We start from the raw sequence: 14,809 nt of genomic DNA, 5'->3' as shown, positions 1-14,809 counted from the left end.
AGTCAGTTGGTCCAATTCCATCATCTTTTTAACCAAGGGGTTGAAAAGGAATTATGAGGTTAGAAGTGTTCAAATTTGATGCAGTCATCCTGGAGAAAGTAGACAATGGTTTTCAGATACCCATGGTGAAGGAAAGAGTATAATTGCTAAGTTGGAAAATTTCAAATTTGGTCTCTTCTGCATCCCTCCATAGGTGTAACAGATGCAACTTGAAAGTAGAGCTGACTGGCACTGGCAAAATAAAAGATTAAAATTAGTGTTCTTTCTGTATGGCTCTGAAGTGTAACTGTTGTTGTCATTAGTCTTGGCAGGCAGGCTGTTACTGAGTCCCATAACCCATCTGAGATTGGAATTTGATAGAAACTTTAAAGACACTATTAGTTCCATGTACTCCTGAGCCAGAATTTCAAATTGAACAGAGAAATTTTGCAGTAGCAAAAATACAACGTAAAATCTGTTATTGGCAAGTTTTGCTGTGAGATTTCAGGGTAGTTTTATGACTGATCTCTCTGGCCTTAATGTTAAAAAATTTATCACTTTATCGTTGATGTTTGTTTATGCTTATTGTTTAAGCTTTTGAAAATTTAATTGCATTCCAACTTATTACTTGTGCATTAAGTGAGCTTTTACCTTTAAAAGCACCGTAGCCACTTGTTTCAACAGCTTGGAATGTCCTCCAGGGAGGGAGTCTTCTGTTTTGATACTCGACTTGCCTAGCTTCAACTCCTTAGTCTGTTTTTTCTTCATTTATTCAACACATTTATCAAGCGTCTACTATGTTCACTGGACGGAGGAGCCTGGTAGACTACAGTTCATGGGGTTGCAAAGAGTCAGACACGACTGAGCGACTTCACTTTCACTATGTTCACTGTTCTAAGAATGGGGGATACAGTGGTGAACAAGACAGAGCTTATATCTGAGTGAAATAGACTATGCATGCATGCTCAGTCGTGTCCGACCCTTTGTGACCCCATGGATTGTAACCTGCCAGGCTCCTCTGTCCATGGGATTTTCCAGGCGAGAATACTGGGATGGGTTGCTATTTCCTTCTCCAGAGGACCTTTCTGACCCAGGGATCAAACCCACGTCTCCTGCATTCCAGGTGGATTCTTTACCACTGAGCCACCAGGGAAGCCTGAAATAGACTATAAATGAGTAAATATAATTTATCAAGTTGTGAAATGCTGTGAACTAAAAGGAAAGCAGAGTAAGGAGATGGAATATTAGAGTGCTGATTTTGGAGATAGTGTGGTCAGGGAAGATCTCACTTGAGCAAACTTGATTGAGGAGAAAGAGAGCAAGTCACCTGAAAAACAGGGCAAGAGACCAATAAGGACCAATAAGGTGGGATCCTGGCAAGAGCAGGAAGGCCAGTGTGACTGGAAAAGGGTGAGTTCAGGGAGGGGACCTTGCTAAAGTGGTTTATGTGTTCACATAATTAATTCAGATTAGATGTAGTAATTAATGTGATGTATCCAAATCATCAGGTTTGGCAGTTGTTATATTTATACTACTGTATTATTTTCACTATAGGATGGAACAAAATTCATCTGTATTGGGGCTCTATATTCTGAGCTTTTGGCTGTCAGCAGTAAAGGAGAACTTTATCAGTGGAAGTGGAGTGAATCTGAGCCTTACAGAAATGCACAGGTATTTCATTATATTAAATTTGCATTAAGTAGCTCTCCAAATCAATATACAAAATGGTAATCACTTTTCTTATGCTTTCAAAGAATCCTTCCTTACATCACCCACGAGCAACGTTTTTGGGGCTAACCAATGAAAAGATAGTTCTCCTGTCTGCAAATAGCATAAGAGCAACTGTAGCTACAGAAAATAACAAGGTATGACATCCTGTGATAAGCATTTCTTAAATTCTTGATTTTGTTCCTCTCCCTGCCCCTTTTCCATCTTTTCATTTCTATCTTTCCATCTAACTTAAACCTACAAATACCAAGTGTCTTAGGCCTTAGTACTGTAATCCAATGTATAATTTTTTGTTTTATTTCTATTTTATAATTCAGTTTCAGAGATACCTTTCTACTTTAAGGGAAGAAAAAATATTCAAGCTAAGTGCTGACAAAAGAGGAGATACTGAAGGCTATAATAGAGGAAGTATAGCTATTATACTATCCTCAGATTATCAGTTTGACTTTAGAGTCACTAAATTCTTTTAAAAATTGTTGGAGCAGATGTTTATTTTCAAGTAATGCCTTAGAACCATCTATTTCAGTATCTACTGTTTCGATTGATTTGTGTGAGAGAAGTATTTTAATTTCTAGTCTTATTAAGAACCTTTTCCTAATTACTTGTTTTTCTATCCTTTAGAATTCTGGTCCACAGTGTGGATATTCTTTGCCCTAGTTTTGACCATAGCCCCTTTGAAAAGATTACCTGTTTTTACTTAAGCTTATGATGTTTTATTCTTCAGGTTGCTACCTGGGTGGATGAAACTTTAAGTTCCGTGGCTTCTAAATTAGAGCACACTGCCCAGACTTACTCAGAACTTCAGGGTGAACGGATTGTTTCTTTACATTGCTGTGCCCTTTACACCTGCGCACAACTGGAGAACAATTTATACTGGTGGTGAGTATCACAGAGGGGGTATTTCTTACCAGTGGAGGCTTTTATGTACATTATTGTTGTTGTTGTTCAGTCATGTCTGACTCTTTGCAACCCTATGGACTGAAGTGCCCCAGGCTTCCCTGTCCTTCATTATCTCCCAGAATTTGTTCAAACTCATGTCCATTGAGTTGCTGATGTCTTTTTTTAAAAATTTTATTTATTTATTTAATTTTTTGAAACACAGGTTGACTTTTATTTATTTATTAATTTATTTATTTTTACTTTACAATATGGTATTGGTTTTTGCCATACATTGACATTGACATGATGGGGAACATGTGTTCCCCATCCTGAACCCCTTCCCTCCTCCCTCCCCATCCCATCCCATCCCTCTGGGTCATCCCATTGCACCAGCCCTGAGCACTTGTCTCATGCATCAAACCTGGTCTGGCGTTCTGTTTCACATATGATAATATACATGTTTCAATGCTATTCTCTCAGATCGTCCCACCCTCACGTTCTCCCACAGAGTCCATAAGACTGTTCTATGCATCTGTGTCTCTTTTTCTGTCTTGCATATAGGGTTATCGTTACCATCTTTCAAACTCCATATATATGCATTAGTATACTGTATTGGTGTTTTTCTTTCTGGCTTACTTCACTCTGTATAATGGGCTCCAGTTTCATCCATCTCAGTAGAACCGATTCAAATGTATTCTTTTTTAATGGCTGAGTAATATTCCATTGTGTATATGTACCACAGCTTCCTTATCCATTCGTCTGCTGATGGACATCTAGGTTGCTTCCATGTCCTGGTTATTATAAACAGTGCTGTGATGAACATTGGGGTACACGTGTCTCTTTCAATTCTGGTTTCCTCGGTGTGTATGCCCAGCAGTGGGATTGCTGGGTCATATGGCAGTTCTATTCCCAGGTTTGTAAGGAATCTCCACACTGTTCTCCATAGTGGCTGTACTAGTTTGCATTCCCACCAACAGTGTAAGAGGGTTCCCTTTTCTCCACACCCTCTCCAGCATTTATTGCTTGTAGACTTTGGATAGCAGCCATTCTGATGGGCATGAAATGGTACCTCATTGTGGTTTCAATTTGCATTTCTCTAATATTGAGTGAGGTTGAGCATCTTCTCATGTGTTTGTTAGCCATCTGTATGTCTTCTTTGGAGCAATGTCTGTTTAGTTCTTTGGCCCATTTTTTGATTGAGTCCTGAGTTGGTGATGTTTATGTACATAGATAGGTGCTTTTAGTAGTCAAAGCAATAGAGAAGGTCAGTTGAAAGATAATGCTTTAGACTCACAGACATAGAAAACAAACTTGTGGTTATCAAAGGGGTAAGCGGGCAGGGAAGAGATAAATTAGGAGTCTGGGATTAGGAGATACAAACTACCATAAATAAAATAGGTAAACAAGCTCTTACTAAAGAGCACAGGGAACTGTATTCAGTATCCTATAATAAACCATAATGGTAAAGAAAAATAGAATATGAAAAGAATATATACATATTGTGTACTTTATACATATACTCTTTTTCATATTCTATGTATATGTATAGCTGAATCACTTTGCTGTGCACCAGAAACTGATGCAACCTTGTAAATCAACTATACTTCAATTAAAAAAAAGATGCTTATACAGAGGGAAATTTTCACCTTGGAGCAAAGTAACATTGAAAATAAACCTTAAGATTAAAAAAGGTTACAAAAATAGTATATACTTAGTGACTATAATTATGAAATTTTTAAAAAGTATAAGTAGAAATAAAAATCACTTATAATCCTACAACCTGAATATAGCTACTGTTAACATTTTGGGGATGTCTTATTAATCTTTTTTTCATATGTATAAATGTGTATTTTGCTTTTGCTTAATTAGAAACAGTATTTTTCATACTTTTTTCATTTAACAGTAACATAAAATAGAAATTTAAGTTGTTAAAGTATTTCATTGCCTGAATATTCTGTGCCTCACTTTATTCCTTTAATTTTCAAAAGGGACTTTTAAGAAATCAGCAACTTTGCATTGGTGGGAATAACATAGGGAGATCTACTAATTAAATGAATTAGATTAGTTAAATTTAATTAAACAGAAGAAAACGTCAAATGAATTTCCTGTAAATTTTAATCTTTAATGATTAAATGAGGGTTAATAATAAAAATTGATCCAATTATATATTGTCAGACGTGTGATCAAGTTATTATTAATAAGTTGTACATGTTAATATTATACTGAGGCAAAAATATTAGAGAAGGAATATACCAGTAATAGTTAAATACAATGTCTGAAATTTTAAATTTGTTTAATGGTTTCTTTGCTGCTTATTTGTCCAATTTTTGCTTTTCACTTTCAGGGGTGTAGTGCCTTTTAGTCAAAGGAAAAAAATGTTAGAGAAAGCTAGAGCAAAAAACAAAAAGCCCAAATCTAGTGCTGGTATTTCTTCAATGCCGAACATCACTGTTGGTACCCAGGTAAGTGATTAGAATTAACTCTGTCTTAAGGGACATTGTTGCTCTTCAAAATCAATTTGTTCCCCTGTAGTTAATTCCCCCATAGACAGTTTTATAAATCAATGTCATTTGAAGGACCAAGTCCCAGTAGTATGTATGTGCCACATCACTTTTTGTTCAATAACTGAGTCATGTATAGATTCTGCCTTGCTGTCAGTTGGTTTTCTTGTGGCACAGGGATCCTAGATTTGCCTGGTTTTAGGAATCGTCCTGTACTTAACTGTATAGCCAGGAACCACTTACCTGAAACATTCCTTCATTTGGTTGGTGGTAGGACCCAGGCTTCATTGTGTTTAACAAACATACCAGATGATTCTTAACGACCAAGCAGTTTGAAAGATATTGCTCTCTGGTCATACTGTCAGCCTGAGACAGGAGGCTTCGTCAAATCCCTGTGCTTCTACTAGTTTCTGTGTTTTGATTCTGAGATGGTTTTGAAGCATGAATCAGAGTTCTTGTTCACAGAGCCAAAGAATGAAATCCATGAACACACAAATGCTCATGGTAGCAAGTGAATAGGATTTATTAGAGAGGAGGAAAGTACAGAGCTCTCAGCATAGACACCGAGAGGGAGGGAGGGGGTAGAGAGTCCCCCCCAAAATTCGGGGATTACAGCAGTTTTATATCTTTACCAGTATTAATCTGTACATTTTTGGTTGGTTCCTGTCCTTAAAATCTGTTATTTTTAACCAATCAATTTAAAGGTCCAGATGCTTAACTTAACATCTTTATGGCTTCTCTTGATCCTCGGATTAAGTCACCATCCTTCTTCATGCCCGCTGACCATTTTATAATGGACCAAATGTATGGGTTTAAAATTAATGATCACCAGTTGTTTTTCCCTCAGCATATGAAACAGAAGTTAATTACTGCTGTTCCCTGGATCTGAGTGCTGATAATTTATCAGTCCAAGGACATAGTGCTAATTGCTAAATCTCTTCAGTTGTGTCTGACTCTTTGTGACCCTATGGTAGCCCGCCAGACTCCTCTGTACATGGGATTCTCCAGGCAAGAATACTGGAGTGGGTTGCCATTCCCTCTTCCAGGAGATCTTCCTGACCCAGGGATCGATTGCACCTCTGTTATGTCTCTTGCATTGCAGACAGGTTCTTTATGGCTAACACTACCTGGGAACCCAGACCAAGGATACATTCCAAGAATTGGGGACAAAGGGTATAGCTTTAAGCTAATGGAGGGAGATGTTTATTGAAAATGAGGTCTCAGAGTCCTACACTGCCCAACAATTTCTACCTCAGTTTTAGGCTCAGTTTTATATATCTGATGAAAGGTGATTTTCTAGTATCCCTGTGGTTCTCAAAGTGTGATCCAAGGATTCCTGCTGCCTTCTCAGCCCTTTCAGGGGTCTGTAGAGTCCTTTATCCAGTTACCTATCTTTGTTAAGGCTGAGTTGTCTTTATATACTTTAGCTAAAGTAACATATCATGGCAAATTGAATGCAAAAAGCATACCTGGGACTCCAACTTACTTACACTAAATTAGACATTGAGATCTACAAAAATGTAAACAATGCTACTTTTCTTGGCTGATTTTTTTAAAAATGTTTCTCTTTTTATAAATTATGCATGTTAACATGGGGTTTATTAATTTTAAGTAAATACTTAAAGTTATCAGTTTTAATTACTAGCATGTTAAATACCAACTATAACCCATATAAACAAAAACATTTTGGGGTCCTTGGTAATATTTAATGGGGTAGGATAGTCTTGAGACTGAAAAAGTTTAAGAACTACTGTTATACTTCTGATTCTTTAGATTCTTATAGGAATTTATGTTCAGGATAAAAGTTGATGTTTATATTATGATAGCAAGTGCTGCAATGAGTGTTTAAGGACTTTAAATTTGTTGTGTTGCATGATATGGCACTAATTCCCTCATCTAACATTTTTGTTCAATTCAGCTTTTTCACTATAAGATGGTATCATTTATATTACCTGTTTCTTACAAAGTAATTACTAGTTTAGCTGTTAGTTTTGTCTAAAACTCAGTTTAATAATGTATTTGTTATTTTTGTTTGGGGCTTCATTTTCTTTTTTTGTCCTATTTGTGGTTGTCTTGTTCTGGCTCCTTTGTAACCTTCTAGCTAGGAAATTTTTAGTGATGACCCATTATTTTGGATATTTATCGTTTAGTCTTAATTATTTATATCAGTTGCTTCAGACAGATCTCTCACTTCTAGTAGCTACCCTTTACTTATTCATTTCACATACTGATCTCTTATGTTTCCAAAATTCCTTATTTATTCAACTCATGTATTAGCCGGATATCCTAGCAGATGCCTTATTAGCATGTAGGGATGATATTCCTGTAGACAGGGAGGAAAGAAAAAATCCTTTAAACGTTCACTGAAGGAAAGCTTTAAGCAAAATAGCTTGGCACTAAATTGCTGGAAAAGAGCAGCATATTCCAATACTTTAGTGCAGAACTAAGGTTCTGTTTTAAAGTGTAGGAAGTAGGAGGATTAAGGCAGCCATGGCCACGGAATGGGGAAAGCATTCATATGTTAGCATCATGTTGATCGGCTTTCCTGGTGGCTCAGACGGTAAAGCATCTGCCTGCAATGCGGGAGACCTGGGTTCGGTCCCTGGGTTGGGAAGATCCCCTGGAGAAGGAAATGGCAACCCACTCCAGTACTCTTGCCTGGAAAATCCCATGGGCGGAGGAGCCTGATAGGCTACTGTGCAAAGGGTCACAAAGAGTCAGACACGACTGAGCGGGTTCACTTCTAAGAGTTTGCAGCAGCACCTGCATCCACAGATCATAACTGTTGAGAGTAGTATATTTAGCAAATATTCCTTGCATGTCTGTTGTGTACTGGATATATACCTCCTTGTCTTTAAGGTGCATTTATTTTTATTCTAAGATATTAATAACTTATTCTCTAATATAGTTTGCCATATTTCTTTTATAGTTATAGCCTTCTTATTGATCCTCTTTTAGGATTTAAGCTTTCACCAGCATCTTTTGAAAATTTATGGATGAAACCTCTCTTTTAAGTCAAGCTAACTAAGCATACCCTTTCAAGAAGTTGTCTCTTAACTATTCATTCTATGCCACAGAACTGTATTTAACGATAAAACTTTTACTCTTTGTCAGTATTTCCAGTTCCTATACTCTTGTGTGCTCCCTTCTTCTGTATGATTTATATTTAATTATAACCCCCCCCAAATCTTTATATATGCCACTGTCAAGTATAAGGTAATCATTAGTTACTGAATGATTGAACAGAATGTCAGTAAGATTTGGGCTACTTTAGCAGTCAAAAGAGATTTCCAGAAATAATGTTCATATTGCAATAGCAGCTTTTGTTGGTGCATTTGGCAGGGCCACCTTACAAGTTACTGGTTTTAGAGTATGACCTGGGGGTGCTCCCTGGCAATAAGAATTTATAGGTTTTTCATTCTTGAACTTAGTTAACTTCTAACACTAATGTCTACATATTCTGTTTTTTTAATGTAAGAGAAAACTTACATTATCTAGTTAAAATTCTAGCTTATAGAAAACAGTCTTCTGAAGGAAACAAATATCTGTAGAGATGAAGTTATGGAGCCTATATATAGTATCATGAATTAAAGGAGAAAATAATTTCAAATTATAAGAAACAAAAAAAATAATAGTTATGTTTACATTTTACTTTTAATAACCTTTGTAGTTTCTTCTGTGCTGTTTCTCTTCTATGTCCTTGTAGCAGAATGGTCAGGGTATTTGCTGCATGAAATACCAGTTCGGTTCAGTCACTCAGTCGTGTCTGACTCTGTGTGACCCCATGGACTGTAGCATGCCAGGCTTCCCTGTCCATGACCACTCCCGGAGCTTGCTCAAACTCATGTCCATCAAGTTGGTGATGCCATCCAGCCATTTCATCCTCTTCTCCTCCCTTCACTCTTTCTCAGTATCAGGGTATTTTAGTTTGTTTTTAGCAAGTGTGCTAAAATTATTCCTGCTCTTTGATTTTGGGAACACATAACTCTTCTAGTTTGTTTAAAAATTATGTCATTCTGATGGTGATTTTTCTTTTGTTTGCTAGGTATGCTTAAGAAATAATCCTCTCTATCATGCTGGAGCAGTTGCATTTTCAATTAGTGCTGGGATTCCTAAAGTTGGTGTCTTAATGGAGTCGGTTTGGAATATGAATGATAGCTGTAGATTTCAACTTAGATCTCCTGAGAGCTTGAAAAGCATGGACAAAGCTAACAAAACTACTGAAGCTAAGTAAGTACTATGTCTTAACTAATCTTGATTTTTCTAGTTTGTTCTGTATATGAAGGAGGATAATCAAGGGAGACTTAAGAGAGGTGTATGGTGACTTAGCGGAGAAGGCAATGGCACCGCACTCCAGTACTCTTGCCTGAAAATCCCATGGACGGAGGAGCCTGGTGGGCTGTAGTCCATGGGGTCGCTAAGAGTCGGACACGACTAAGCAACTTCACTTTCTCACTTTTCCCTTTCACGCACTGGAGAAGGAAATGGCAGTCCACTCCAGTACTCTTGCCTGGAGAATCCTAGGGATGGCAGAGCCTGGTGAGCTGCCGTCCATGGGGTCGCACAGAGTCGGACACGACTGAAGCGACTTAGCAGCAGTAGCAGCAGCATGGTGACTTAGAAAAGTGTTAATGTGGGAGTGTTGTTAAGATCCCCATGAGTTTTGACAGGAACTGGTAAAATTTACTATTTGCAGTTTTGTTAATATTTGTATATTACAGTTATTCTTAATGTTTAGTGGCCAGAAGGGCCAATGTAGAGTTGTCTCTTGATGTCTTTGTTTGATCATTAGAGTGTATCCGTTGAAGGTGGTATTATAGCAGTGACAATGTGTTCAGCCTTACTGTCTTAGGCAGACTTTTTCCTACTCTCTCCATGTGTAATCATTTTAATTTCTGCCTAACATCTTGCCTGCATCTTGATCACTGGAAGGGTTTTATTTTTATAGGTTAATGTACTGGGGAGGGAAATTCTATAAAGGATTTTTGTGAAATTTGGGGTGGGGGATAATGTGAACAGAAATAGCACTGAATTATATAAAACCTACATTCTGGAGCTAGATTACTATTTGGGAGCCATGTACAGATAACACGTGTACTTTTAGAAGCATCTACTCATCTTTAAAAGTACTGTGTATTATAATTTGGCTGTTTGTTACTTGAGCTTTAATAAAGTTTCAAAATAGCTTTTTTCTAATTTTATAAAAATACATGAACATTATAGAAATACAGAAAAGTAATATCACATTGCAGAAATAACATTTTAAATATTTTGATGTACTCTTTTTCTAAATGTATACAAGCAATTGAAATGATTGGGACTATACTATACATATAGGTTTTTACATTTCTGTAACTTTTTAGTTCCGATGAATATAATGGTTGTACAAAGATTACTGCTAAGTTTAAAAATATTCTTTTGTAATTCATGCCTAATTAAGATTGTTTGCTTTGTTTTGTGCTTTAGACTCTTGTCTTTTTTTAAAAAATAGATTTATAGACTTTCCCTCTGCTTATATTGATTTTTTTTAATCTTAAAAGTAGCATTTATGAAACTTTGTAAAGGGTATTTGGAATCTTTTTGATATGCATAAAATGAGATTAAAATAGGTTGTTGTATTTATATTTTGTGATTTATTAAGATTTTCAAAATCTTCCTTGAAATTTGCCATCTATATTAATATACTTAGTAAAAGAGCTAAAGTGAAATTAAATGTTAAGACGATAATCATTTTCATGTCAATCAATAAACTCTTCTAGTCATGGAAATGTGTTGACTTGAAGCGTGCTAGTGATGAGTCTCAGTACTGGCTGGCTTCCACCATCATAAGATTTGCAGAGCAGCCATGAGTATTCATGTATGCTTGTATGGAGCACATTGCTAAGATGCTTGTGAACATAATGCTGCTTTTCTATGGACTATTTTCTAAACTCAGGTGAAACTCCTAACAGGAATAATAGCAGATGAGAGGATTAAGATGATGGTCCTGATTATAATATATACCAGAATGATCTGTATATGACACATTTCTGAGTAATAGATTACCTTTCTTTGTAAAAATTGACTTCTGCCATTTAATGAATAAAAGTTTTATTTTTTATCATCTGTAGTTGCTGTAGTTATCTTCTCAAGTATAGCATTAATGAAATAGCTGAAGGAAGAGGGATAGTTTATTAATACTATAGCTTTCCATTTCAGTTACAGCAGGCGGTTATTCTTGAACTATCTGGTGTTTAACAAACTTTTATAAACCATTGCAAGTAGAGTTTTTCTTTTGAACTCTAGGAAATTAATGATCTGGATGACTTTTGATTTATTTGCCTTCATCATCTTTTCAGTTAAACTGCTGTATGCAAGTCAGGGTTCAGTAAAGTGTGAAACTTGTTTGCTCAAGAGGCTTATGATAAAGCTGTGTAGACAAATTGAGTGTAGCTTCTGTTGTTATTTCTAGATAAGTCTTATCTGAATCATTGTTCCAAGTTGCTGATAGCTTCACATAGTATATTTCTTTCCTGCTTTAAAACATTATTTAAAATTTGAGGTGTGTACTGTGTATCTTTTTTAGTACCTTGCATTCTAAAGAATAATACAGTTTGTACAAGTTTTTACTATTTCGTTCCCTTTTGAGAATAAACTTGAGTCTTATTATATAAGCCATTTGATAAGTTCCTAATATTTTATTTTCCTAATTATAAAGAGAATGTTGTTTCTAACTGCAGGCCTGAAAGTAAGCAGGAACCAGTGAAAACAGAAATGGGTCCCCCACCATCTCCAGCCTCTACATGCAGTGATGCATCATCCATTGCCAGCAGTGCATCAATGCCATATAGTAAGTTTTATGTGTAGTACACATTGGTCAAAATAGGGTGTCAGGCACACAGCTGTGTGGCTGCGTTCAGTTTGTGTTTCTGATTGGAGACAGCTCAGACTATTTTTAGTATAAATCTTTTAGTTTAAATTGTGCTCCTACTAGTTTGATTTTTTAAAATATGCATATTTATTTGTTTATTTACTGAACTACAAGGCTTTTGGGGCTTGCAGTATCTTAGTTCACTGACCAGGAATCAAACCTGTGCCCTCTGCAGAGGAAGCGCAGAGTCCTAACCACTGGACCACTAGGGAAGCCTAGTGGTCTTATTTAAATGTAAAAACCATAGTTATAGTGTTGACTATTCTTGTTTTTGAGAGCTATAATTTTTCACAGTATATAAAATGCACTGCAGTAATAGAAGGAAATAACGGTTACTCTCTAGAATATCTGCCTATCTTTGTTGAGTCTGTTATTATAAATTGGTTATGGCCTGGTCACAACTTTTGCTCAGAATTTGTAGAATTTGTAAACTGAGGTTTGCTACTGCACCTTGGATATAAAGAAGTTTTTTTTTTTTGTTTTTTTTTAAAGCTTTCCAAAATAAAGATATTTTTTAGTTGTGGTTGCTTCGTACTTGAAATTGAAAGTTAATAGTCATTTTAATAGTCTTGTGTTAATTTTAAGGCCAGCCCAACATATCTTCCTTTTTTAAACCTTGGTCCCATAGCCCTAATTTTGAGGGTCCAAAACAAGTTTTAAGTTTTTAAGTTTTTTGCAGTTGTTTACTATGTGTTAATATTGTTAAACATTCATGAATTTTTTTTTTTTTTTTTTTTTTACCATGAGTTCATCTAAGTGAACGTTAGTCACGAAACCTCAGTTCAGAGGGCAGTAGTTTGTGAAATATGTTCAGATACCTCAGCTATGTACGCCTTTGCAAATGCTCGTTGTTCATGTGTCTAGATGCAGTCTATAAAGCCTCTCTCCCGCTCTCTCTTTGGCACTTACCATTTTGTTGTTGTCTAAGAACGACGACGCTCCACCCCCGCCCCCAAAGAGGAGGAAAAGGTGAATGAAGAGCAGTGGTCTCTTCGCGAAGTCGTTTTTGTGGAAGATGTTAAGAATGTTCCTGTGGGCAAGGTTTGTTCAGAATATCTAAGAATTAATTACTAAGTGAACTCTCATGGTATCAGTTATCAAGGAATTTATGGTTGGTGAGTGCTCATCAGCCCTTTCCTCCAGGCGGCCTTGTCTGTCACCTCTGATCTCTTTGGCCCCATCCTCCCACCTGATGCACCTGTCTCCTTTGTCCTTGGCAGATGAACTGATGCTGCTGCTGCCTGTCCTTGAGCATGAATGGCGATAGGCTGCTTTCTAAAAAAAATGTTATTTTGAAATAATTTTAGATTTACAGAAAAATTGAATATAGAGAACATTATTTTTTGGTACAGTCTATTCTTTGGGCCTGATAATACAGCGTTTTCATGGAGTTGATCTTTTCATAACATTGATAAATCTTACTACTATCTTTAAGCTTCCACTTCTGTTCTTCCTGGAGAGGGTCTTGCTCTCTGAGAAACCAAGTGGATAGAGTTCATCAGCTGGAATGTTATCAACTTCACCTTTGTCTTTACACCTTCTTAATACAAAATGGGATGATAGCTATAGTATATCTGCAATGTAAATCTTTTCCTGATGGCCTTTTGCTTTCTTAAATGTGATGGTCTTTCCTTTATACTTAAAGGACTGATAACTTATGTCCTGCCATTTACAAAGGCCTTTCTCATATACTATTCCATTTGATTTTCAAATAGAACTCTAGTTTATGGGCACCTTTTTTTCCCTAAGATCCCAGTGGCTTAAAATCAAAAGCAATAAGTAACAGAAGTGGGACTCAGGTATTCTGATTTCAAGTGCTGTGCTCAGCTTTTTGTGCATTGCTCACTCTTACGTTGTCCATTATGGTAGCTACTGGCCAGGTAAATGTAGCAAATTAAACTTACTAAAATCAGTAACATTTAAAAGGTCTCCCGTCACATCAGCTCCATGTGCTCAGTAGTCACTTCTGGCTAATGGCTATCATGTTGGACAGCATGGATGTAGAGTGTTAGACCATCATCAAGGAACTTCTTTTGCACAGTGAGGTTCTAAACTAATAACAAGGGAAGGTAGGAGGAATTTGTGGATTGTACTTGATTGCTAAACATCCACACACTAATCACTGGCTATGTGAGTAGTTTTCCTACAGAAAATATGTCTTGGATATAGACATCAACAATAAATTTGGTGTGTTCAGATTAATTTTATAACTTAATGATCATTGAAAAAATATACTCATAAGGAATTTAATGCCTTCAGTGTTAAATTTGCTCAATGAATATAACTTGCAAATTGATTTCATATGAGTTAGTGTTAACATTTATCATATCTACCTGTATCCTAGGTGCTAAAAGTGGATGGAGCCTATGTTGCTGTAAAATTTCCAGGAACGTCCAGCAATACCAACTGTCAGAGCAACTCTGGTTCAGATGCTGACCCTTCTTCTCTCCTGCAGGATTGTAGGTTACTTAGAATTGATGAACTGCAGGTAAGTGTGGAGGAGTCACCCACTCAGCAGTTGAATGTTGGGACCTTGAGCATATTACAGATTTGAGAGCAAAATTCCTTTTGTGTCACGCAGGTTGTCAAAACTGGTGGAACACCAAAAGTTCCCGACTGTTTCCAAAGGACTCCTAAGAAGCTTTGTATACCTGAGAAGACAGAAATATTAGCAGTGAATGTGGATTCCAAAGGTAAAGATTTTGTAACTTTTCCAGCTGGCATACTCTTATTTTCTGTCAGTGCTTGTGCAGTAAGTGGGGATAGGATAAAGTGTAAGTAACAGTATGGAATGAAATGTTTCTGTATTTGA

At 36.5% G+C, this 14,809-nt stretch overlaps 1 protein-coding gene across 17 annotated transcripts in view; it reads left to right on the top strand.

The window, feature by feature from the left end:
• UBR5 (ubiquitin protein ligase E3 component n-recognin 5) overlaps window positions 1–14,809 on the top strand; it is a 151,456-nt gene that overhangs the window by 71,963 nt on the left and 64,684 nt on the right. For all 17 annotated transcript variants that reach the window (XM_081503495.1, XM_081503496.1, XM_081503488.1 and 14 more), the window contains exons 10-18: window positions 1,534–1,650; window positions 1,734–1,844; window positions 2,432–2,586; window positions 4,931–5,048; window positions 9,133–9,317; window positions 11,807–11,916; window positions 12,926–13,038; window positions 14,342–14,485; window positions 14,579–14,690. In XM_081503495.1, coding sequence (XP_081359621.1) covers window positions 1,534–1,650; window positions 1,734–1,844; window positions 2,432–2,586; window positions 4,931–5,048; window positions 9,133–9,317; window positions 11,807–11,916; window positions 12,926–13,038; window positions 14,342–14,485; window positions 14,579–14,690 — 1,165 coding nt within the window. The remainder of the gene's footprint in view (window positions 1–1,533; window positions 1,651–1,733; window positions 1,845–2,431; window positions 2,587–4,930; window positions 5,049–9,132; window positions 9,318–11,806; window positions 11,917–12,925; window positions 13,039–14,341; window positions 14,486–14,578; window positions 14,691–14,809) is intronic.

The sequence above is a fragment of the Giraffa tippelskirchi genome, chromosome 6, assembly GCF_054371585.1.
Source record: "Giraffa tippelskirchi isolate mGirTip1 chromosome 6, T2T-mGirTip1v1.2.pri, whole genome shotgun sequence".
NCBI classification, from domain to species: domain Eukaryota; kingdom Metazoa; phylum Chordata; class Mammalia; order Artiodactyla; family Giraffidae; genus Giraffa; species Giraffa tippelskirchi.
This window is presented reverse-complemented; position numbering and strand designations above follow the sequence as displayed.